This window comes from Mesoplodon bidens, assembly GCF_964165515.1.
Source record: "Mesoplodon bidens genome assembly, chromosome: 10".
In the NCBI taxonomy this organism is placed as follows: domain Eukaryota; kingdom Metazoa; phylum Chordata; class Mammalia; order Artiodactyla; family Ziphiidae; genus Mesoplodon; species Mesoplodon bidens.
Window position 1 is genome coordinate 40,258,098 of NC_138172.1, and position 24,652 is coordinate 40,282,749.

General features: G+C 39.4%; 1 protein-coding gene across 12 annotated transcripts in view; it reads left to right on the forward strand.

Annotated features, from left to right (window-relative positions):
• MAP4 (microtubule associated protein 4) overlaps positions 1-24,652 on the forward strand; it is a 171,910-nt gene that overhangs the window by 77,173 nt on the left and 70,085 nt on the right. For all 12 annotated transcript variants that reach the window (XM_081245430.1, XM_081245429.1, XM_081245427.1 and 9 more), the window contains exon 3: positions 2,864-2,932. In XM_081245430.1, coding sequence (XP_081101556.1) covers positions 2,864-2,932 — 69 coding nt within the window. The remainder of the gene's footprint in view (positions 1-2,863; positions 2,933-24,652) is intronic.

Below are 24,652 nucleotides of genomic sequence, written 5' to 3' on the forward strand. Positions count from 1 at the left end.
TAAACTGGTATTTCAGAATTTGATAGACTGCCAGATTTTCTTATAAAAAAGTTGTTTCAATTTATATTCCTCCAGTGGAGTATGAGATTACCCATTTTCCTACACCTTTGCCAACACAGGCTATTATCAAATTAAAAAAAATATTTTATCACTCTCATGGCCAGAAGACGGTATCATTTTTGTAATTCGCATTTTCCTATAGTCTGCATTTTATTTATTTTTTTTGCAATTTGCATTTTCATCTGAGGCAGAGTTTTGAAAATATGCATTTTTTCTTGAGCTAGGAAGAATAAATTTTATAAGCTTACTGTCTGAGGGTAAAAGGGAATTTATTTAGGCCAAATATGTTCTAGCTCATATTTGTTCTATCTCTCTGGATAAGTAAAACAATATGTGAAGCCCTAGCATGGTGCATACTGGGTATTTAATAAAAGTCTGTTATCTTTCATTCCTTTATTTTCCTCTTCTTCTTCCAGTTAGTTGATATTTTCTTTCAGTCTGCCTTGTTCTTTTAGGTTGTTCTCTTTAGTTGTTCCTCTGTTACCTGAGATTACAGAATGAATGATCTTTTCAATGAGTTTATATGAAAGATTTCTGCTTTGGATTTGTGGGACCCAGAAGCTTGGACATTGTAGTTTGCTGTCTTCCAAAGTAAAATCTTGCATTTTATATTTTAATAGCATATGTTCTAGATTTTTACTTGTCTTATGAAAAATATGTCTGTGAGGTTTTTTTTTTTTCTCCTAATCTTAGGGAACTAAGCATTATTTGACTTAGTTCCCTAATCTTTTTTTAAATTAATTAATTAATTAATTTATTTATTTTTGGCAGCATTGGGTCTTTGTTGCCGTGCGCGGGCTTTCTCTAGTTGCAGAGAGTGGGGGTTACTCTTCGTTGCAGTGCACAGGCTTCTCATTGTGGTGGCTTCTCTTGTTGCAGAGCATGGGCTCTAGGCACGCGGGCTTCAGTAGTTGTGGCTCGCGGGCTCTAGAAGCGCAGGCTCAGCAGTTGTGGCGCACAGGCTTAGTTGCTCCGCGGCATGTGGGATCTTCCCTTACCAGAGCTCGAACCCGTGTCCCCTGCATTGGCAGGCGGATTCTTAACCACCATGCCACCAGGGAAATCCCTGTGAGGTTGTTAAGTAAGAGTGATTTGTAGGCACCTCTTGGGTTGGCAGGCTGACTGCAGACTAAGCAGGTTGCTGAAATGTTAGATATCGTCAGAGCCTTTCAGAAAAGGTTGTATGTCCTCAAATTGATCTATACAATCAGTGCAGTCAAGATCCCATCAGGATTTTTTTGTATAAATCAACAACTGATTCTAAAACTTACATGGAAAAGCAAAGACACTAAAATATAACCAAGACAATTTTGGAAAAGACCTAATTTGCAGGACTTGTGTGACATCATTTCAAGACTTTATACAAATACAGTAATCCAGACATTGTGGTACTGGCAAAATGTATAGATTTATAGGTCAGTGGAACAGGAGAGTCCAGAAACAGACCTACACGTAATATGGTCAGTTGATTTTCAAGAAAGGTGCAAAGGAATCAGTGGAGTAAAGGAACAATTAGATGTCAACGTACAAAAATATGAACATAGACCCATATCTTATACCACGTAAAAAATTTAACTCCAAGTGTATCATAGACCTCAGTGGGAAACCTAAATGAAAACTATAAAACTTCTAGAGGAAAGCATAGGAGAAAATCCTGTGACCTTGGGTTAGGCAGAAATTTCTTAGATATCCCACCAAAAGCATGGAAGCATGAAGGAAAAAATGATAAATTAGACTTCATCAAAATCGAAAGCTTTTGCTGTTCAAAAGACACAGTTAAGAAAACAAAAATACATTTCTTGGATGTATTTTCTTGGAAAATACGTTTATGGGAGAAAATATTTGCAAAACTCATCTGATAACGGTTGGTATTCAGAACAACAAACAATCTTCAAAATTCAATAATAAGAAAATACACAACCCAATTAAAAAAATAGTCCAAAAAATTTGACTGTTCAATTCACCAAAGAAAATAAAAGAATGACACGTAAACAGGTGAAAAGTTGCTCAACATCCTTAGTTATTAGGAAATAAGATACAACTATAGTCTATAAGGATACCTTAAAAAAAAAAAAAAAAGCCCTCTGCTTCCAGAGCTGCTGGTGACTTCCAGGTAATCCTCATGTACAGGAGTAGTGATGGTGCCCTGGACTTTCTACATGGGTTGTTGTTGTTGTTTTAATATTTATTTATTTGGCTGTGTTGCAGCATGCGGGATCTTTCATTGCAGCGTGCGGGCTTCTCTCTAGTTGTGGCACTCAGGCTCCAGAGCTCATGGGCTCTCTAGTTGTGGCGCGTAGGCTTAGTTGTCCCACGGCCTGTGGGGTCCTGGTTCCCGGACCAGGGATTGAACTCGCATCCCCTGCATTGGAAGGTGGATTCTTTACCACTGGACCACCAGGGAAGTCCCACGTGGGGGTTGTTTTAAACGGCTCTGTGTCCTTGGACCATTTGGTTTGAATCACAGGTTCTAAACCTATGGTGCTTCATGATGGTTTTATTGAGTATAATAGTAACCTTTGACAATGTACAGAGCAGGAAAGACTTAGACTTGTTATTAGGAAAGCTTCTCCTGTAGTCGTGGTGCTTATCAGAGTTTGGATGCCATAGAAATCAATGGCTCAGTTCTATTCTGTGTTTCTAGATTTCCTTTTATTGGATCTTTAAATTTTGGACAGATTTTATCTGCTTTAAGCTAATGCTATGAAGAGTGACAAAAATTCTACTAGTTAGACAGTAGTTGCGTCTGTTTTTCATTTTTCTATCTGTCACAGTGGGTAATTATTCTTTGTGGTCATTGCAGGTACTTCATCTTCTCAAGCAACAGTGCTTGCCAACGGTGACCACGGAATAGAAGGGAATGATGCCACTGGTAAGTGATTTCCAGGAGTCCCCAAATGTGTGGGTGAAACAGTCACAGTAAACACCTTGATCAGCTCCTTTGAGGAGGATTGTTAGTGGAAGCGTATGGATTATTTCTAAGGGTACTCTTGTTCTTGGTGGTTGTATTTAAACCCAGGGCATCTGCCCCATAACATTTCCAACAATGGAAAGAGAGAATTTCATTTGATATTCCTTGAATATCTTTTGTAGTTGTACCACATAGGCGCTGGATCAGTCTTAACAATATGCTTTTGTTGCAGAATGACCAAAAAATTGTTATTATAATGGAGTCCTTTGGCTGCTACAGTTCTTTGGGCAGGTCTCATCCCTGAATGCACACTGTACTCAGTTTGCTTTCCATGGCTCAATGTTAGGAAACTTGTGAGCTGGAAATTAAAAGTTCTTTCCTTTCTGTTGTGCCCTCAGTCTGTTTTTCCTTTATTTTCCCCTTAACTGTTACTTTTGAAATCTGTCTCTGATGCCTAGCCCATTACCAGGACTAGCACTGAGTTCCTGTGGGTTCCCCCAGTGTATCTGAAGTGAGGAAAATTCTTGAAGCAGTAGCAGCGTCCATAGGGATGTACAATACTATGTAAATCTTTGTTTAGGTAGCTGATACGAGAGCCATGTTGAATTTTAAAAAATAACTGCACTTAATTAGCTTAAGTGCACAATCAGGCTGACACTGTTGACCCAACTGAAAAGACTTTTAACTGGGCATAACGTTTGCTTCACATTACTGCAGGGAGGCAAGTGCTAGCCATGTCTGTGTTCCTCTTCTTGCACGCATACCTTAGCCTTGAGAAGCCTTTCCTTGAGCCACCATAGGATTTCTCGGTTTCTAAGGCTTCCAAAAAGCCTTCTGTTATCACTAGCGGTTATTCCAGGATTTACTCTTTATTCTGTGACCTTTAGAAATGTTGTATACATCTTTGTATGTTAGGTTTACTGATGACTAGGTTCTATTAGTTGTGAATGATAGTTTTACCCAGTGACAATAAATCCTTATTAGCAACTCATTAATTAGGAACTCTTTACTTCAAAAGCTAGAAACAACCTGAAGTGCGACCTTATTTATCTTCCAGTTTTGTGAACTGAAATTTTTTTGTTTTTTTGATAATCTTAGTTCGTATGTAGTGTTGACTGTTTCTGTGTCTGCTTTGAAAGCAAAGGTCTATATAATTTTGGTTTTAAGAAAATGTTTGTAGAAATATCCCCATGATGAAAGGAGAAGAAGCTTGAACACAAACTTTTAAAAAATGAATAAATTCAGCTTTCTTTAATGAGGAGGCAGTGCTAGGGGAAGGAATGGCTTGAAGGGATTGATTTGGTTAGCCATTTGGAAGAATGAATGCCATTTTCATCCGGGAAGGAAATGACTACCACACTAGAGTAGGTTTCTTCTCCAGCAGGATGTCAGGTCTGACCAGAGGAGACTCAGACTTTATGTAGCAATTGTTTCCCACTGCCACAGCTTAATTGTGCAGGAAAAAAGAACAGGAAGAACATGCAGCCTGGCCCTTACCGTTTGAAGACTTCAGTTCTCTAGCTGCAAAAAAGAACCCAGCTGTTTATGAACTGCCCAGTGCCATTATGAGAGCAGGTCTTTCTGCTCTTGGACACCTCTCCACCATTGTGTAGAATATAGTTTGCACACCTGGGGAGATGTTGTGTTCTCAACCTGACCTCTTGACTATATTAAAGAAGGTGCTTTACTGAAAATATGCATGTTTCATTGGGGGTGGAAAGGAGTAGGGAGGGGGCCAAGAGTGCATGTTTTCAGAGCATGTTGTGACATCATTCTAATTTGGCCATCACTAACTGGAGCATGTAGCTCCATGCTCTTTTGGAAATTCCTACTTCTGCTTCCTTCAGAGTGTTAATCTGTAGTCCTAAGAGCAGACCCGCTCTGCTGACAGTGTATAAAGGGTTTATGAGCATCTTGCAATGTTGAACTTGCTGTTTACTAATGATCTGTGCTTTTCTACCCTTTCCTTCCCTTTCCTACTTCTTCCTCTCTTTCTATTTTTCTCCTCCTAGAAGCCTAGCGTGTCTCTCAACACTGGGGCTGCTGCAACACCAGACCAGTGATCTTTCCTAAGCACCGTTACACTTGTAAAACCTTCAGCATTTTGCAGAGCTTTGCTTTCCTTCCTGGACACGATATAGAAGAAGCTGAGGGTAGTTCTTCGGGGCCCATTTCTGCTGATGCCTGAGCAAACCACCTGCTTCCTTTTGTGCTCCGCAGGGCTTGATGGAACCTCGTTTCCCTTTGTGAGCACAAAGTACCAGATGAATTCTTTTTAATTTTAGTATTTTTATGAAGGTCATCTAATGTCTTTTATTTCTTGTTCTCTTTTAAAACTCATTTTTTAATTTAATTCAGTCTCACATTTTTCTTTTCTTTAAACATTTTTAGTTGGCCTTTTTCATTTGGTTTTCAGATCTTCAACCTGAATCAGGGTAATGTAGCAGCAAATGAGAAGGTGTGCTCTCATAAAGGGATCGAGGCCACCAGCACTGCCGTGAACCTCCCTTCTTCTCTCCCTCCTCCCTCCCTCTGTGAGCTCGCTTTTAGGGTAGATTCATCTTTCAGGCTACCTATGTTTCTCTCTACCTTACTAACATCTGAATAATTATAGCTATTTTAATTTAAAGTTCTCTAATTTAGAGTAGTTCTGATTAAACTTTGAAAAATATTTCCTGAAATGAAATCATCCTTTGTTATTTGCAAGTTGGGCTGAAATTGTTTCTATTACGAAATTATGATCTATTTGTCCAGGCTTAGATTCTCCTGAAAATTTGACAGCCTTATTATTGTGTGTGGAATTTCATATCCCAACTTTCTTAACATGATCATGAACTATCAAGATAATAATTGGGAAGTTAAGGAAAATGGAATCCTGCATTGTTAGAATACTGGGATGTTGATACAGATAGAAAATAACTTTTTCTGTAGCAACCTGAGAATGAAGTTAAATTGCAACACATTGAAGAACTACAACCAATTATTAGGTTTCTAATGAAATGATTATCTGACTGGACTCCAGCTCTGTTCAGTGTTAGCCTCCCTATGAACTGTGGAGGTGCCTTTGTACACCCTGAGGTGGGATTGGTGGGTCACATATAAATACCTGTGTGTCAAGTCCTTTACCACGAACCTTAGGATTTACTTTCACACATTCTGAGGATTGTCCCAGTAGGACCTTCTTTTTCTCATTCCTCATTTTCCCAAACTAAAAGCTAAAAAAATCTGAAACCATCTGGGACAAATACTGTGGAACTTTTCAAATGATAAGCTTTGATCGGATTTTTAGAAATAGAATATAAAACATGGGCCATGTTTTGAAATTGTAGAGGAGTTCTGGTTTAAGATCTGGAATGTGAGATACTCTTTAAAATTTTCTATCCTCTTACTGACTATGCAGGTTTGTATAATCACTAAGCTACTGATTATTTCAGATTAAATATTTGGCACCATGTTCTGAGGAAGATTTGAGATGTACATTGTTTTAGGTCCCCTGATACAAAACTACTTTGGGGATGGGAAAGTTAGAATATTATGAAAGTTTAAACCAAGACCCTGCAATGACTTCTGGAATTTAGGAAGCATTCCCTCCTGTGGTCCTGTGGCTTGTTCGTCTGCCAGGAATTCCTTCTGTGGGTTCTGGAGAGAAGACGCTAAGGGAGGCACATTTTAGAGGGAAGTGCTTATGCTAACATTCTAAGCAGTTGGTAAATATGAAAACTCTTAGCAAAGGAGAAAAATATGAAAAATACCATAGGAGAGCGCACCATCAAATAAAACATAGCTCTTTTCATTTGGCATGTAGTTGTTTCATATTTTTTTGTGACTTTTTTTCCCTAGCCAAGGAACTTTTCACAACTGTTAGTGCTAACTTTAAAAAATCATGCTTGACATCCTTCCATCACTTCTAACTAATCTCTGCAGTTTATCTAGGTGACAGGTGGGTAGAAAAGCCTGGGTGTGACCCCTGTGGTATAGCTGTGGTCAGAAACATACACTCACACTTCATTATTGACATTGATTTATTCCACTTTAATTTCCATTTTGTCATGTTTATTTCTCTTTGAAATTTGTTTTTTTCCAAATGTTTCTCTTTGAATTTATGGAATTGTTGAACATTTCTACTATCAGCCAGCTAAAATTTAGTGTATATTGTTAGCTCTGTTTCACTTGGATGTTTCATTTTGAAGGAAATAAATGTAACGTTTCACATATAGCTTCATATGAAGTAGCCAGTCCTGCAATGAAATGCTATATTGCCATCATGGTCACACCCAGTGGCCCAGGAGGATCTCACTGGTGAGGTAGCCAAGACCTGTCAGGGTTGCTCTATTGAAATGTGTTGTTTCTTATGTGCAATCTCTCTCTTTCTCTTTCTCTCTCTCTCTCTCTTGTTTTTTTCCTTCTTTGGCCCAGTGTTGAAGATGTAGAACTTTGTTTTTAAATAATATTTTTATAACTTTATTCACTCGCCTAAGTTTGTATTTTTTGTGACTTTAGATTTCAACAGTTTTGTATATTGGGACATTTTAATGTGATCATTGTGCTAAATAAATTACACTAATAAACATCTTACACCAACACCGTATGGACTGGATTTTGGTTGGGGTCTTAATTATTGAAGTATAATGTGGCCAGAACATGAGTTTTGTAATTAAAGACCCTTGAGACATGAGCTCTTGGTCTGACAAAGCTTCTAATCCGATTCATAGTAATTCCATAATTATATGGGCTTTTTACTTTTTGCCAGGCACCTTCACTTACGTTGTCATTTTGGATTATCAGAGTGAACTCCCTTTTATCCGGAATCTATAAGAGTTAAGAAGCCCAAATGACTATTTGATATTTTATAGCATCTGATGAGAAAGACAGTTGGCAGAGTAGCAATAAGAAGTTATTCCAAAAGACAGTTTCCATGGTGTATCAATTACTGTTAGATACTTTCTAACACTATACTTATGTTTTGTTTAGTCCAATTAAAATTCACATTCACAGTCTTCCTAAAATGCCTTTTGAATTAATATATAAAACGTGTTACATTCAATAACATTTTAATTTTGTAACCTTATTGTTTGATAATCTAGTAGGCTGTATCTGGGAAGAATTCAATGGAATGCCCAATTTCCTAGCCATTGTGGGTTAGTGTGTCTTTACAGTAGATAGATTTGCAAACGCAGTATGTTGACTGAATTAAGACGTTAAAAGACTGAATACCTAAGGTAATTTTCATGGCATAAAGAACTTTTTTAGCTTGGCAAACATTTCTTTTTATTAAGAAAGCTCAATTTAATGTTCTTAGGTTTCTTTGCATTAAGAGAGCTCAATAATCTGTTCTTAGGTTTGAAGCACAATAATTTAAGTACTGTAAAGAATAATTCTCAATCTTGACTAACCTTATAGGTACCCTAGGATTAAACTTTTGGTGATGGGAACAACTGTTGGGTTTTATTAGTGTATTCATTTTGATGAAAGTGAGATGAAACCCGGCTTCAGGTGGATTCTTCCTCCTTGTTGGCCTGGTAATATGGTGGGGCTGGGAGACTAGAGAGGGTTCTGGACAAAGACACAGGACTGGTGGGGCAGGAACAGAGTGTTAGTTTTATTTCTAAGTCATGCGTAAAACTGGATTATCCTCCATTTTATTTTGATGCTGTTTTCATTACAATGAAGGCTTAACAAGACTTAACCACAAATAAACATCCCTGCTGCCATGGAGCCAAATTACTGTTATTTACACTGGGGCTAGATGCAGTACACTAAGTGCTCCACAAATGGCAGTGTTACTGGTGGTTTCCATTGTGATCAGAGTCATGGCTTTTTATTGTGATAACTCTTCTGAATGGGATGTGTTATCATTCCCTCAGGTCAGCACAGCAGTGAAACAGTAAAACTGCTTTGTTAGAATGTCATGACACAGAAAGTATCCTAGGTGTTTCATCCCTGTCACTTGTATCATCAGATGGAATGCAAAGGATTTTGTATTAGATAAAATTTAAGTCATCAAAAATGTGAAATCTTATCAGAAAAATCTGTAATGTTAGAGTTTCTGAACAGCTATTGTAACCAACCCATATGCTGGCATTATAGCTCATAAATGAAGCCTGAACATAAAGCTGCACACTGTGTTCCTAGATGTAGACACAGCAAGGCAGCCATTCCCACTGCCCCTCCTCAAATCCTGAAAACAAAGCTTTAGTTTTTTTTTTCCTTTCTTTTTTCAGATATGCATTGCATTTTGGAAACATACCAGTAAAATACCAACATCTAATGTTTCTTAAAGTTTTTCTTTTTTGGTTTATTGTTTTCTGGTAAAAATATAAAACTTCTCAGGAAAATCCACATGTACCCATTAACACACATGTTATATTTACTTCTAGGGCGTTTAGGACTCCCTTGAAACCAGCTCAGGGACTGAGCTTAAGAACCTTCATCTAAGCAAAGCATTTAATTATACTGTGAGCCATTCGATTTCTATTTCTGTTGGAGTTTTGTGTTAAATGAAACAAAATAGCTTCTTCCTGAGCTTTGAGTGAGTCCATAATTCTGAAATACTTTTTAAACTGTTACCTCGTTTATATAATTTGCTTCTCTTTGTGGAATGATACTCTACCCTATGTCAAAAGGCATTTGTAAGTATGTAAAAGGCATTTGTAAAATACTTTATTTGTAATTCGGTAAGTAATATATGAATACATTCTCCTTTCTCAGAAAAACTAAAGCATTGTAGATAGAGCCACACTCTATCAGAGTCCAGAAGATTTTTACTCATAGAACTAACATTCACACACAGCTACTATAAGTTGATCTTGTATTTTTACCTGAATCTAGACATGAACAGATTCTTCTGTCTGATACATCTCATTAGTAATAAGGGTAACTGTCATTTGTATAACACATTAGAGTTTGTAAAGTGCTTTTGAATGGATAACAGTATCCATTTTTCATTTGAAGAGGTTGAACTTAGGTTAATAAGAGAGCTCCAGGCTGTACCCAGTCTGGGAAGAAGTGCTGTGCTCTTTCTACCACAGTGTCATGTCTCAGTGGATCTTCTTAAGTGCTAACTAATCATCAGAAAGGTAGTTGGAAGGAACGGAAGTTTGAAGGCCTATTTAAAGCCTTTCTTAGGCACTATCTTCTGGGAGAAAATCTAGGCTGAGGCAAGGGTTTTGCATGTAGGTAGTTTATTTTGAGAAGTGATCTCAGGAAACAAGAGTGGGAGACTGCAAAAAGTGAAAACGGAAAGATGAAAAACCAATACAGTAAAGTATTACTAACTTAGTCACTGCTGTGGACAAAGACAGCTTAGTCCTGTTGGATGGGATTTAAAGGGTGAGAGGCGGGGGGCACAAGTGGTGTCCAATTAACCAAGAGGTTAATTCAACAAAAGATTTGTCTGCCTGTACTTTATCATGGAATATGAGATCTTTGATTTCTATACTGGGAAATTTGACTCAACTCCATCTATCATGGAACTAATTTCCAAGCCTAATTGTTAGAAACTGTGTAACTAACCACAATTTTAGTTTTGGAATTTTCCATCCTAATGTTTTCTTTATGAATCAGTTTCAGTAATTTCTGTCTTTCTAGAATGTCCATTTCAATTAGGTTATGTATTTTGTTGACATACCATAGTTCTTGGTGTTCCTTTAGAAACCTTTTTATTTCTGTAACATTGGCGTTGATGTCTTCTCTTTTATTCCTGAATTGAGTAATTTGAGTCATCTCTCTTTTTCTTGATTGGTCTAGCTAAAGATTTGTCAGTTTCATTGAGCTTTTCAAAGAGTCAACTTTGGTTTTCTCTGTTTTTCTCTTTTTTATTTCATTTCTCTATTTCATTTATTTCCTCTCCAATCTGTGTTATTTCTTTCCTTCTGCTTGCTTTGGGTTTGGTTTGCTCTTCTTTTTCTAATTCTTTAAGGTGGAACGTTATGTTGTTGACTTGAGATTTTTTTTTTTTCCTTCCCTGTTATTGTAGGTATGTACAGGTATAAATTTCCCTCTGAGCAGTGCTTTAGCTGCATCTCATAAGTTTTGGTTTTCCTAAGTGTTGTGTTTTCACTTTCATTCATCTCAAAGTATTTTCTAATATCCTTTGTGATTTCTTTGACCTATTGGTGATTTAGGAGGGTGTTGTTAATTTCCACATATTTAGGAATTTCCCAAATTACTTACTGTTGTCATTTCCTAATTTCATTTCATGGGGTTGGAGAACTTTGTGTAATTTCAATCCTTTTGAATATATTCAGGCTTGTTTTATTGCCTAACATATGGTCTGTCCTAGAGAATGTTTCATGTGTATGTATGTTCTTCTGTTGTTGGGTGGAGTGTTCTATAAATGTCTGGTAGGTCTGCTTGGTTTATAATATTGTTCAGGTCTTCTGTTTCTTGTTGGTATTCTTCCTAGTTGTTCTATCCAGTATTAAAAGTGGTGCACTGAAGTCTTCAACAACAGTCATTGATGAATTATCTATTTCTCAATTTTGTTAGTTTTTGCTTCATATATTTTAGGGCTCCCATCGTAATGTTTTAAGGAGAAATTTGAATAATACTAATTTTTATATGCTTTTTACATTGTTCAAGGATTAATGCCTTGTGAAAAATTCTGGGGTGTGGATAAGAGGATGTATACAAATGATTATTCCAACTATGAGCTTCCAGCAACAGTAGGGAAATATCAGTCACTGGTAGAAGATTCAAAGTGCTTTTTCAGGATGCTCATCATTGCTAATTATCACAAATCAAAACTACAGTGAGGTTACCACCTCCCATTGGTCAGAATGGCCATCGATGAAAAGTCAAAAAATAACAAATGCCGGAGAGGGAGGGTATGGGGGAAAAGGGAACCTTCCTACACTGTTGGTGGGAATGTAAGTTGCAGCCACTATGGAAAACAGTATGGAGGTTCCTTAAAAAACTAAAAATAGAGTTGCCATATGATCCAGCAGTCCCACTCCTGGGCATGTATCCAGACAAAACTGTAATCCAAAAAGATACATGCACCCCTGTGTTTATAGCAGCACTGTTTACAATAGCCAAGACATGGAAACAACCTAAATGTCCATTGACAGATGAATGGATAAAGATGTGGTACATATATACAATGGAATATTACTGAGCCATAAAAAAGAACGAAATCATGCCATTTGCAGCAACATGGATGGACCTAGAGATGATCATAGTAAGTGAAGTAAGTCAGAAAGAGAAAGACAAATACCATATGATCTCATTTATATGTGGAATCTAAAATATCACACAAATGAACTTACCTATGAAATAGAAACAGACTCACAGACATAGAGAACAGACTATGGTTGCCAAGGGGGGGGCGGGGGAAGGGATGGATTGGGAGTTTGGGATTAGCAGATGCAAACTATTATATATGAACAGACTATGGTTGCCAAGGGGGGAGGCGGGGGAAGGGATGGATTGGGAGTTTGGGATTAGCAGATGCAAACTATTATATATAGAATGGATAAACAACAAGGTCCTACTGTATAGCACAGGGAACTATATTCAATATCCTATAATGAACCATTATAGAAAAGAAAAAAAGTGCTTTTTCAAAGGATTTTTTCCCTTAAAATATCAACTACCTTTTTTTGTAGAAATAGAAAAATCTGTCCTAAAACTCATGGAATCTCAAAGGATCCTGAATAGTCAAAGCAATCTTGAAAAAGATAAAGTTAGAGCTCTCAGTCTTCCTGATTTCAGAATTTACAAAATGCTACAGTAATTAAAACAGTGGTGATACTGGCATAATGACAGACATATAGTCTAAGGAATAGAACAGGGGGCCCAGAAATAAACCCTTGTATATATGGTCAAATGATTTTAGACAAAGGCGCTAAGACCGTCCAGTGGGGAAAAGATAGTCTTGGTTGTTGGGATGAAGGTGGATCCTTACTTTACACCGTATACAAAAATTAACTCAAAATGGATCAAGGATCTAAATGTAAGTGCTAAAACTGTAAAACTCTTAGAAGACAACATAAGGCAAAATCTTCATGAAATTAGATTCGGCAATGATTTGTTGGATGTGACACCAAAAGCACAGGCAAGAAAAGTAAAAATAGATAAATTGGACTCCACCAAAGTTAAAAACTTTTGTGCATCAAAAGACACTATCAATAGAGTAAAAAGGCAACTCATGGAATGGGAAAAGATATTTACAAAACATACATCTGACAAGGGGTTAATATCCAGAATATATAAAGCACTCCTACATTTCAACCACATGAAAACAACTTGATTTAAAAAGAGCAAGGGACTTCAATAGATACTTCTCCAAAGAAGATATATAAGCCAATAAGCACATGAAAAGATGCTTAACATCACTAATCATTAGGAAAATGCAAATCAAAAGCACAATGAGATACTACTTCACACCCATTAAGATCTAGGCTATTATTTTAAAGCAAACAAACAGAAAATAACAAGTATTGGTGAGGATGTGGAAAAGTTGGAACTCTTGCGCACTGCTGGTAGGAATGTAAAATGGTGCAACCATTATAGGAAACAGTATGGGAGGTCCTCAAAAAATTAAAAATAGAATTACTGTATGATCCAGCAGTCCCACTTTTGGATATGTACCCAAATGAAAGCAGGGGCTTTGTACAACCTTGTTTATAGCAGCATTATTCACAATAGTCAAAAGGTGGAAGCAACCTAAGTTATATATACATACAATGGAGTGTTATTCAGCCTTAAAAAGGAAGGAAATTCCAACATGTGCTCCAACCTGGATGAGCCTTGAAGACATTATGCTAAGTGAAATAAGCCAGTCACAAAAGGACAAATGCTGATGCCACTTAATATGATTCCATTTATATGAGGTACTGCCTATAAGTAATCAAATTCATAGAGACAGAAAGTAGAATGGTGGTTGACAGGAATTGGAGGGGGGGAATGGGAAGTTATTTTTCAATGGGTACAGGGTTTCAGTTTTGCAAGATGAAAAAAAAGTTCTGGAGATGGATGGCCGTGATGTTTGCCTAACAGTGTGAATGTACCTAATGCCACTGAACTGCACGTTTAAAATGGTAGACATAAATAAATAAAGCTAGCTCATTTAAAATAAAAGGTGACTTTCAAATTAACCATCGTGTACGTACAGACCTCTTTAGAATTAAAGTGTTGCTTTATATGTTAGCTGCCTTGTGGGTTTGTTCTAATTTTTCCAGTTGCAGGGAGAAATGCACAAATTTATAAACATTATTTAAATGCTAACCAGAGTTTAAAGGAACATTTTGTAAGAACATATGTAATATTAGCTAAATTCCGTGAGGAGGTTGGATGAGAACTAAGAAAATTTGAAATTAGAGCTTGAAATCTCCATTTAGATGTAGAGTTGGCATCTCAAATTTGAGGTCCTAAACTGTACTTCTGATCCCACCCCTGCAACTAAAACAAACAAAAAAACTAAAACCTTCTCCAGCTCTTTAAATAGAAATAGAATGTTCTCCTAGTTGCTCAGGCTGAATGTTTGCCTTCCCCTATCTTGCATCCCGCATCTATTTTGTCAGAAAAATAGATCTGGAACCTGACCACTCCTCACCAACCTCCTGCTCTTCTCTGATTTGAGCCACCAGCTCTCACTGTGACTATTGCAGTAACCTCCCAAATTAGTCTCCCTCCTTGCATTCATTTGCTCCTTATAGTATATTCTCAAAAGCACCCAGAGTGGTCCTGCACATAGATCATGTTATTCTTTTGCTCAGAGTCTTCCAGTAGTTTCCTATTTCAGAGTAAAAGCCAAAGTCCTTACCAGATACCATAAGGCCATGGGACAGGTGACCCCTGTCACCTCTCTGACCCCGTCTCCTGATTTTCCCCTTTGCTAACTTTGCTTCACTGGTGTTCTCACCACTGTTCCTGGACAAGCCAGGTGGGCCCCTGCCTTGGGCTCTGAGCACTAGCTGTTTTCTCTGTCTGGAATACTCTTCCCTCATATATACTCGTAGTTCGCTCTCCACCTTCTCAGCGAGGTCTTTTCTATCTTACCTAAAATTGTACCCCTTCCAGTTTTCTCCCCTACTTCTCTGCTTTAATTTTTCTCCATGGCACCTGTCGCTTTATTATTTGTACACATTAATTATTTATATTGTTTATTGTCTGACTTTCCCCACTAGAAGATAAATGTTATGAGACGGTGGGGCTTTTGTTTTGGTCACTGCTGTGGCCCAGCACCTAGACCAGTGTCTGGCATAGAGTAGGTGCACAGTAGCTATTGAATGAATAATCTTGTTGAATGTGTTTTTAAAAAAAAAAAAGTGGAGGAAAGAAATGTGGTTCTAAGGAAGGAGTCTGTTCTAAACTGGCAGTGTTATGTCTCCTAAGATGGAAGTTAGGTAGGCGAAAGGCTGGGAGGAGGCACTGATGGGAGCAGAGAGGGGAGCTCTGGGGGAGGAGCCACAGCAGAGCCCCTCTAGCAGTGAAGGAGGGGATTTCTGGGTCATTCTAAAGCATATCAAGACTTTGGCCCAGGGCTTCCCTGGTGGCTCAGTGGTTGAGAATCCGCCTGCCAATGCAGGGGACACGAGTTCGATCCCTGGTCCGGGAAGATCCCACATGCCGCGGAGCAACTAAGCCCGTGCACCACAACTACTGAGCTTGTGCTCTAGAGCCCGCAAGCCACAACTACTGAGCCTGTGTGCCACAACTACTGAAGCCCGTGCGCCTAGAGCCTGTGCTCTGCAACAAGAGAAGCCTCCACAATGAGAAGCCCGTGCACCGCAACGAAGAGTAGCCCCCGCTCGCCACAACTAGAGAAAGCCCGCGCACAGCAACAAAGACCCAATGCAGCCAAAAATAAAACAAACAAATAAATAAGTAAATAAATTTATTTAAAAAAAAAGACTTTGGCCCATAGATCCCTTGCTGTGTTTCTGTAGCATTTAAGAGACGTGGCAGGGAATTTTACATTTGTCCTTGAAACAGACATATCCTTTCCCCTCTTCCGTGGCAGAGCCTGAGCATGTGCCATTCAGCCCATTTGCTCTGATGTTACTCTCGTATCCCTGACAATGTTAAGTCTGTTATGGTTTTCCATCTCCCTCTTTACCTAATACATTTTCATGGCTATAACATTGTCACTGAGGTAAAAAAAAAAAAAAAAAAAAACTTTTTAAAGTAATAAAGACTTGCGCTATGATCTTTCTGCGCTATTGAGAAAATTACAAACTTTTGTCCTAGACCATAACAGCTGTTTTGTTTAACGTTGAAGAGGAGTGGGCCACCTTGCTGTCTTGTGTATAAACAGATTATCTAGCTTACATTTTTGTATATTGTGAAGTAGCCTGAGCAGTTTGATTATGTTTTCTTCCTTTCTCTTCACCAGCATTTTTCTCTGAGTAGGTGGTTCTTTCTGTTTGTTTCAGGCCTCATGTAGGCAAAGAACGTTAAGAGCAAGGTCAGATATAATTGCAATAATTTTTGACAGGTTATTGGTACATGTCTTTCTGGAAATAAATCCCCTTAGTGGTTTGTTTAAATTTGAGAAAGCTGTGTAAAGAACAGGCCTAGATCTACCACCTGCTAGCTTTGGTCTCTTAGGCAAGTTATTTGCCCTCTTTAAGCCCAAAGTTCTTCCTCTATAAAATGAGAACGAGTAATAAAAGAATTGTTTGTGTTAAGGGACAGAAAATATTTTCAGTGCTTTGTAACCTGGTTGAAGGGGTTAATAAATGTAAAATGATATTGGGATAATGATTAATGTCCACATAGAAAGTTCTTACGGGTTCAACCTAGTATATAGTTCTGCCAGTAAATCATTCTTTGGCCGTCAGCCCCTTTTCCTATTTAAATGAGTGTATAACAGTATTTTAATTGGATGTAACTAGAGCGCGTTTGGTGTCCTTTGTCTTTGGAGATTCTCTATTTCTAGAGGACAGAATTGAAGGCGAAACTTTAAAGGATTCCAGGCAAACTGAAGGAAGAGCCTTTGTTTTGTTCCTTGTGAGAAAATTAATTTAGGACTTTGTTACTGCAAAAACCTGGGACAGCTGATCCTCCAGTGGGGATTACAACAACTTGAAATGAGCTGAGAAGATGCAAAGATGTGTAAATTACAAATTTAAGTATTGACATTAGACTTCTTAGAGGTCTTCACTGAAGAGTTCTGCTCTCTGTTTAGTAAAAGTTAATATTTCTGGTCTTTGCTTTTCCGTGTAAAATAAAGAGCTAGTCTGCTGTTGCAGCTGCTGTAGTTGTTGGTCGTGAGCAGCAAAGATGCAGTGTGTTCTCTCATGCACACGATAGCCTTTTAACTAGAGCTTAGCATGTGCCCTATGATTTATTTTCTTTGCATTAAACGTCGCTCATTCTTTCCCCCATTTTTTCCTATAATGTGGATTTAAGTCATCTCACGGGTTGGTTATTTATTTATTTATTTATTATTGAGGTATAATTGACATAAAACACTATTAGTTTCAGGTGTACAACATAATGATTTGGTATTTGTACATGTTGTGAAATGATCACCACAAAAAGTCTAGTTAATATCCATCACCACACTTAGTTACAAAGTTTTTTTTTTTTCCCCTTGTGATGAGAACTTTTTACTCTTCTAGCCCTCTTGCTGATTTAATTCTCAGTATCTGTATCAATCAGGGCCTAGTCAGGAGACAGAAACCACACAGTAGTTTGAACAGGGAATTAACTACTGAGGGGTAGAGAGAACTCTAAAGAATCCAAGAATGGCAGGGGAGCAGTTACTACCTAGGGGAGCAGTTACTACTCCAGGACTGAGGCAGAGTACAAAGGAAAGAAAAATTTGGAAGAATACCCTCCTCCTCCAAAGCCAGCTTCTTATCTTGGATATCTTCACTGGATGTTTGCTGAGGAGATGTAGACCAAGGTTGGCAAACAGGAAACCGTACATGGAGGTGCTGCTGAATCACCAGAAAGCCAGCTTGGGGCACTGGCAGAACTTGCCTGAGAAGATGCTCACAGGAGTGCCCACTAAAACATGTTGGGATGAGTACCATTGGGTGTTCTGCATACCAGCAGAGCACCACAGGAGCAAGAAGATGGAAAAGCACGCTGGAAGCAGGAAGAGAAGCCCCTGCCTCCATCACCTTCTAGTAACCTTAGTATCATGCCAACTGGCAAAGGAGAAATGTTTACAGGGTCCAGCTCCATTATCACAAGCAGGGTAGTGAAGGGGCAGTTTGGAGCTGAGAAGCAATAAATTGATAACTGGCACAATCTACCCCTTTGGCTACTTAGCATCCATATGTACTTGTCTACATATGTTTGAGCTTTCACATATCAACAGAACAACTCTTTTGTTTGCATCTAACAAGATATAGCTGTCTCTCATATGATGAAGCAGCTTTCATCCTTTCCCCAAAATGAGATGCTCAGTACCAGTAGTCATGGTATTCATTGCTGGATATATTAATCACTCCTCAAATCACAGTTCCACTGAATATTCTTTTGTCAAGAGACTGATTGAAAAGTTAACCTTTGACAACTTATAATAATGGGAAGAAGGAAGAAAAGAAGAAAATGGTTAGAATGTACAAATAAACAGAATATAACAAAGAGAAAATATACAAAGCCATCAGAGTTCTCATTTCTGTAATTAGTCACGAGACCAGAATTGATATCTGTGAGTTCTTTCTTCAGCTACCCATTTTATGTTTCCCTTTGCCCTCAGCCAGAACCTCAGCTGGTAGAAATTCTTTACCTGGTGAAATGATCCAGAATTTCAAATTTTCATTTCTTCAGTAGTCTGGCCCTTTTTTTAGTTGCCCTAGTTTTCCATGAACCTTTATTATTGGCATGGAAGTATTAAGAGGTACCTCAGAGAATCCCTTGGGTTCCAGACATAGTCCTCCTTGCTTTTATTGTGTTGCAGCAACCCAGTTTTCCGTTGATAATGAGGCTCAATCATTCCAGCCAGTAAAGTAACCCTCTTTTTTCTGCCTGTTGGTTCAGTGGAATAAGGAGTCCCAAATGGCCATGTAGGAGTCTCATTTTCTAATGTGGTTGAACCGTTATATATGCTGGTAGGTATATTTCCTCCTTGGGGACTAAGACCTTCAAACTAACAGAACTCAAAGTTGCCAGGAGTTGAAGTGAAAATTCGATGAGTGGGTTATTGGATATAGTACTATTCCTCTTGATTCTCAGACCCACATATTATGGCTGTTGGGGAGATAGCACTCTATAAGGGTCTCTGATGCAAAGCATTACCCCATTCTTTTAGGGTGTTGTCTCCCAGCTGAAACTGTAACTGAGTCTTCAGTAGGTGATTATTCTATCTTTTAGTTAGGCCAGCCGTCCTGGGTGATGGGGTGTGACAATACCAGTTAATTCCATGGGCTTGAGTCCTTTTTTTTTTTTCAATTTGTTGTGAAATGACTTTATTGATTGAAAGCAGTGCTGTGTGAAATGTTATGATGGTGGATCAGGCATTTTATGAGCACTGGCAGAAGCAAGGTAGGCAGAGAAGGCAAATCTATATCCAGAATACATGTCTAGTCCACTGAGGACAAATCTCTGCCCCTCCCTAACTGCTCCCACAGTCCCCCCCATGATATAAGTTTAGTGTAATCAACTAGCTGGTCTCCCTGGGAATGGTACCCTATAGGAGGCTGAGTTCGGGTCTGTGCTATTGGCAGATTAGACACACCTGGCAGTAACTTTAGCCAGGTCAGCCTGGTTTAGGGGAAGTCCGTGTTGTTGATCCAATACATAGCCTCTCTCCCTACCATTGAGGAAGCACTGGTGGCTGGGGCAAGAGGCTGACTGATATCCATAGAGCATGTCATTCTGTCAACCTGGTTATTAAGGGCTTCCTTTACAATGAGTGCCCTTTAATGATTAGTCACTTGGGGCACAAATATGTTAGTATAAACAATGTAAATCTGTGCTCTGACCATCTCTCACTGCAGGCAGAGGGGCAACCAGATGTGCTGCTCAGAGTTCCACCCGCTTGGAGGATTTTCTCTCTGCACTGTCCTTCAGGGTTACCTTTAAGTGGGGCTGTAGTGCTGCATCTGTACCAGCATATTGTGCAGATCCATGTGTAAACCAGACTTCCCCATTCAGCTGGTCATATGGAACTCTTAGGAGGCTCTTGGCGTGGGTTAAGGGAGAGGGGGCTTTGCAACAGGAGTCAGAGTTGAGGGAGGCTGAGCCACCTGCTTAGGTAACTTACTCATATCTTTGGACCTGCTTGAATTTGGTCTCTTACATGTTTCCTCCTGATGATGGGTTGGTACTGCACATGCCCACCATTATGGTTGCATGAGTTAGACAACATCTAGTTCATGATGAGTAGCTCATGGTCGTGTGATCACATTATGCCCCATGGTTAGGCATTTAGTCTCTAGCAAGGCCCAATAGCAAGCATGAAGCTATTTTTTTTTTAAGGTGAATAGTTGTCTGCAGAATATAGATTTTCTCCCAAAATGTAGAGGTTTGGGCTCTCTAATTCTGTTATTTTTGCTTGCTAGACGCCCCATTCAGCATCCCTATTTGCCATGGACACTTCAACTGTCATTGGACCTACCGGATCATATATTTGCTGTGTCCTACTAATCAGACCCAATTAGCATAATGCCAATATATAGTGGGCCTGTGTGATATTTTTTGTTCAGCATCACTGTGGGCTATATTATAGGAGAACTGAGGTAGGTCCGAGGCAAGACTCAGAGGCATATAAAGGGCAAGTAAAAGCAAAGTGCTTCTGGTGGTCCTTGCAAATGAGTATAGAAAAAAAAGACACTAGCCGGGTCAGTAGCAGTATGCCAAGTGCCGGGACCATGTTAATTTACTCCAGTAAAGGTGCTGGTGTATCAGCTGCCAGATGGAAAAATCTAATTAGTTTAGGATTATCCATAGTCATTCTCCAAGATCCATCCAACTTCTGCACTGGCCAAACTGATGAGTTAAATGGGAATGTGGTAGATATCACCCACCTTTGTTTCTTTCAGGTCTGTGATAGTGACATTAATCTCTTTAAATCTCCTAGGTACAGAGTATTGCTTCTGGTTTAATATCTTAGTAGGGAGGGGATGTTCTGGGGGATTCCCACTCAGCTCTCCCTATTTTAAAGACCCTTGTCAATTATGTCTGTTCTCAATTATTCATCTAGGAACTAAGGAAATAACCGTAAAATGGGTCCATGGAACAATTGGGTCCACTGTGAGTTGGACTTGAGTTAAGCACTCCATCTGTTACCTGACTACCATAAGCCCTCACTTTGACTGGTTGGCCACAGTGGCACTTTGGAACCTCAGGAATTAGTTATCCCTAAAAGGTCCGGGTATTTCCTTTTCCCTAATCAATAGTCACTCTTATAAGTGGCCTTTGGGGAAGCGTAGAGGCAGGATTCACAGTATGCACTTGTGGGAACAATGCAGGATCCTTCCTTAAGGGGTCCTGGGTTTGTGAATTGACTTGGGTCTGGAAACGGGATGAGAGATCTTGATCCTGACTTATCAAGAACAGTTTTTACTACCAGGGGTAAAGTTTTTTCCTATTATACAGATCGATCTATATACAACAGGAAAAAACTTTTTAGCAGGCTCCCTATGGAACACTGAAATCAATTAACTACCACTAAAGCTCCTGGTGGGCCAAGGCATTCTGATTACTAATACAGCCCTGCTGCCTTTTATGGCAGATGTACCCACCTTGTCTTTGGCAAGTAAGTGCTGCCACTTGGCCTCTGCTATTCTAGGATCCCATGATCCCTATTGGAATCAGAGAATCCACTTCAGTGATGACATCCCCCATGGTCATACCTGGGGGTTGTGACAGCGCCTGTATGGCCTGCAAAGCATAAATACTTACATCTGGCCCTTTACAGATAAAGTTTGCCAACCCAGGTCTAGGGGAACCAGGTACGTACTACACAGGAGAACAACCACAGAGCTTTTCAAGGATGCAGATGGTCCCCCTGACTAATGTATTTCTCAGTGCCTTCTGGGAATTCTTGTGCAACTTAGATCACAGATGAAAAATCTATTGAACATTTCCATCTTCCTAAGCCTTTGGATTCTCTGCCGTGGAAACTTTGGCATCTCTCTCATTAAACGTAGGTCACTGTTGAGTCCAAATTTTAGTCAGCCAACTGAGTGAGCTGTTAGAGCCACTTCTAGCTGCATAAGTTAATTAAATTTGGAATATCTAGTAGGTGAACCTGTATCAATAAAGTAGGCCCAATATAGAATTATATTCTACCCTCCTTGGTCAAATGTCCTTAGAATCTATTTCTACACATGTTCCCCAGGTTTCTGCCAATATATTATTACCAGAGTCTTTTTTTGCTGTGCAAGCTATTTCCTTCAGAATCATAGTGTGTACCTGTTTCCCTAGACCTGGGTTGGCATTTGGTCTCTGTCACAAATACTCAACTCTGCTGCTGTAGCACCAAAGCAGCCCTAGACAGTACGTAAGCAAATGAGTGTGTCTGTGTCCATTTGTTTGTGGACACTGAAATGTGAATTTCACAAATTTTCTTTCCTCTTTTAATTTTTTAAACCATTAAAAAATGTAATAACCCTATGGACTTCGGGTGATAATGATGTTAGTGTAGGTTCATTGATTGTAACAAAGTGTACCACAGTGGTGTGGATGTTGATGCAGGGGGGTGGATGGTGGTACAGGGGGTATTTGGGAAATCTGTGTACCTTCTATTCAGTTTTGCTGTGAACCTAAAACTAGTTTAAAGTCTTGGGTTGTGGGCTGTACAAAAACAGGTGGCTGGGTGGATTTGGCCCATGGACTGTAGCTTACCAAACCCTGCCCTAGAGCATGCTGAGATTTGACCTGGTTATGGGTCTCCGGCAACAGAGGGTGGTTGTGGTGGGCGACGAGGGAAATGAGCGTCCTCTTTGAAAGTATCTGCCCCGGGTGAAGTTTTCTCAGGGATTTTAATCAGGAAGGCTAGTATCCGAGGCACCAAAGGGCCAGCTCCTTCTCTGGTGTGGCCCAGAGTGACTTGGGGCATCAAGGTGATAAATTTCATCTAGCTATAACTAGTTGTCTCCATTCCAAGTGTCATTATTCCATTCTTTTCCAGTCAGTGTCCTAATTTCACATGAGAAACTTGGTGAGACTGTGAGTTCAACAAATTTTGTAATGAAAAAAAAATTTATTGTTAACAATTTTAGACCTGTGGCTACAGGAAATAAGAGATTCTTTGGGGCTGTGATATACACTGTCTGGTTTTCAGGCTAACTCTCAGGGCTTGAGAGACCTGAGTTTGTCATTTTCTTTCTGTGAGCACTCAGTGTGTGCAGTAGGATCTATCCATACTACAGTTATTGTAGTCATTGTTACCACCATAACATTCAAGTACAACAGCTGGTTGGGCGGGCTCCCCAGGTACTTGCTTTAGTTTACACTTCAACACAATCACAGTTGATAGCTCAACTAATTGTATTGCCACTGTGTGCCATGGATTACTTAGCATCCTATTTCCCATTGGTAAGGTGCTTGTTAGCATTGAATTTAAACCCAAAGGTGTGACAAAAATCAGTCCCCACATCCCATGTTTGTAAGTCTGTCTTCTGGAATCACCCTGCTTTTGGTACCAATTCTGTGTTGGGTCCAGTCAGGAAACAGAAACATAGTAATTTGAACAAGGGAAAGTTAATATGAAGAATTACTAACACATAGAGATTACCCACTAAAGGGTAAAGAGAACTCTGAAGAATAGAGGAATAGCAGATATGGGAACTGAGGCAGGGTATATAAGAAAGGGATATATGTAAAAGAGAGCCCACCCAAGGCTGAGATTCAGACATCTTTGAAGTCCACTGGAGTGTGGAGAAGTTCCTGAGATGCCACAGGCTGAGGACTACCACTTGCTGGGGTACCAACAAAACTCTCTAGGAAACTCACTAGGAGTTGGCCAGGGTGACAGCTGAACTAACGCAAGGTCACCTGTGGGGTGACACTGAAACTCGTGGGGGTGAGCACCATTCGGTGTCCCACACAGCAGCAGAGCACCGCGGGAACAAAAAGAGAAGAAAACACATTGGAACCAGGCACATTTTATTCATTGCTTTATCCCTGGAACATGGAACATAGTATGGATACTTAAATGGTTGTTGAAGGAATAAATGAGTACAGCTCAAGATAACATTAGATTGTTGGTATCTTTGTTACGTTTGAGTCATTCCACTTAAAGAAAAACTGTAATTTGACCTGGTCCACCAATTGAAATTGTTAAATGTGAAATTCTGAATGGCTGAGTTAAAGGATACCTTCATTTGGCTTAAAGAAAATTGATCACCTGCTAGGGCACTGATGGACCCCTCTTCTGAAGATTTGGTGTGTGTTTGCATGCACTGTTAACACACCCTTCTTTAGAAGAACGGGCCACAGTTACAACCTGAGGGCACAAAAGTGAGTTTTCGTTGCATTTTTTTTCAGAGCAGAGAGGAAGCTACCGCATCAGGTGCCTGCAGTGATAATCCTTTTATCAGGCATTAGTAAACCAAAGAAACAGAGGTGTGTTGGGTCTAGGAGGATTCTGGCAGATTATTTGGCCTTGCCTCCCTTGTCTTTGTCGTTGTATGGTAGTTAGGCAGAGTAGGAAAGAAACGTGCCTCCGGTTGTGTGTGGAGAGGAGGGGGATTGACACCTCATCCTGCACCTAGCTGGCTGCCTCTCAGTGCTGCCCCAATAGAAGGTCTCACTACATGTTAGCTCTATGTCCGG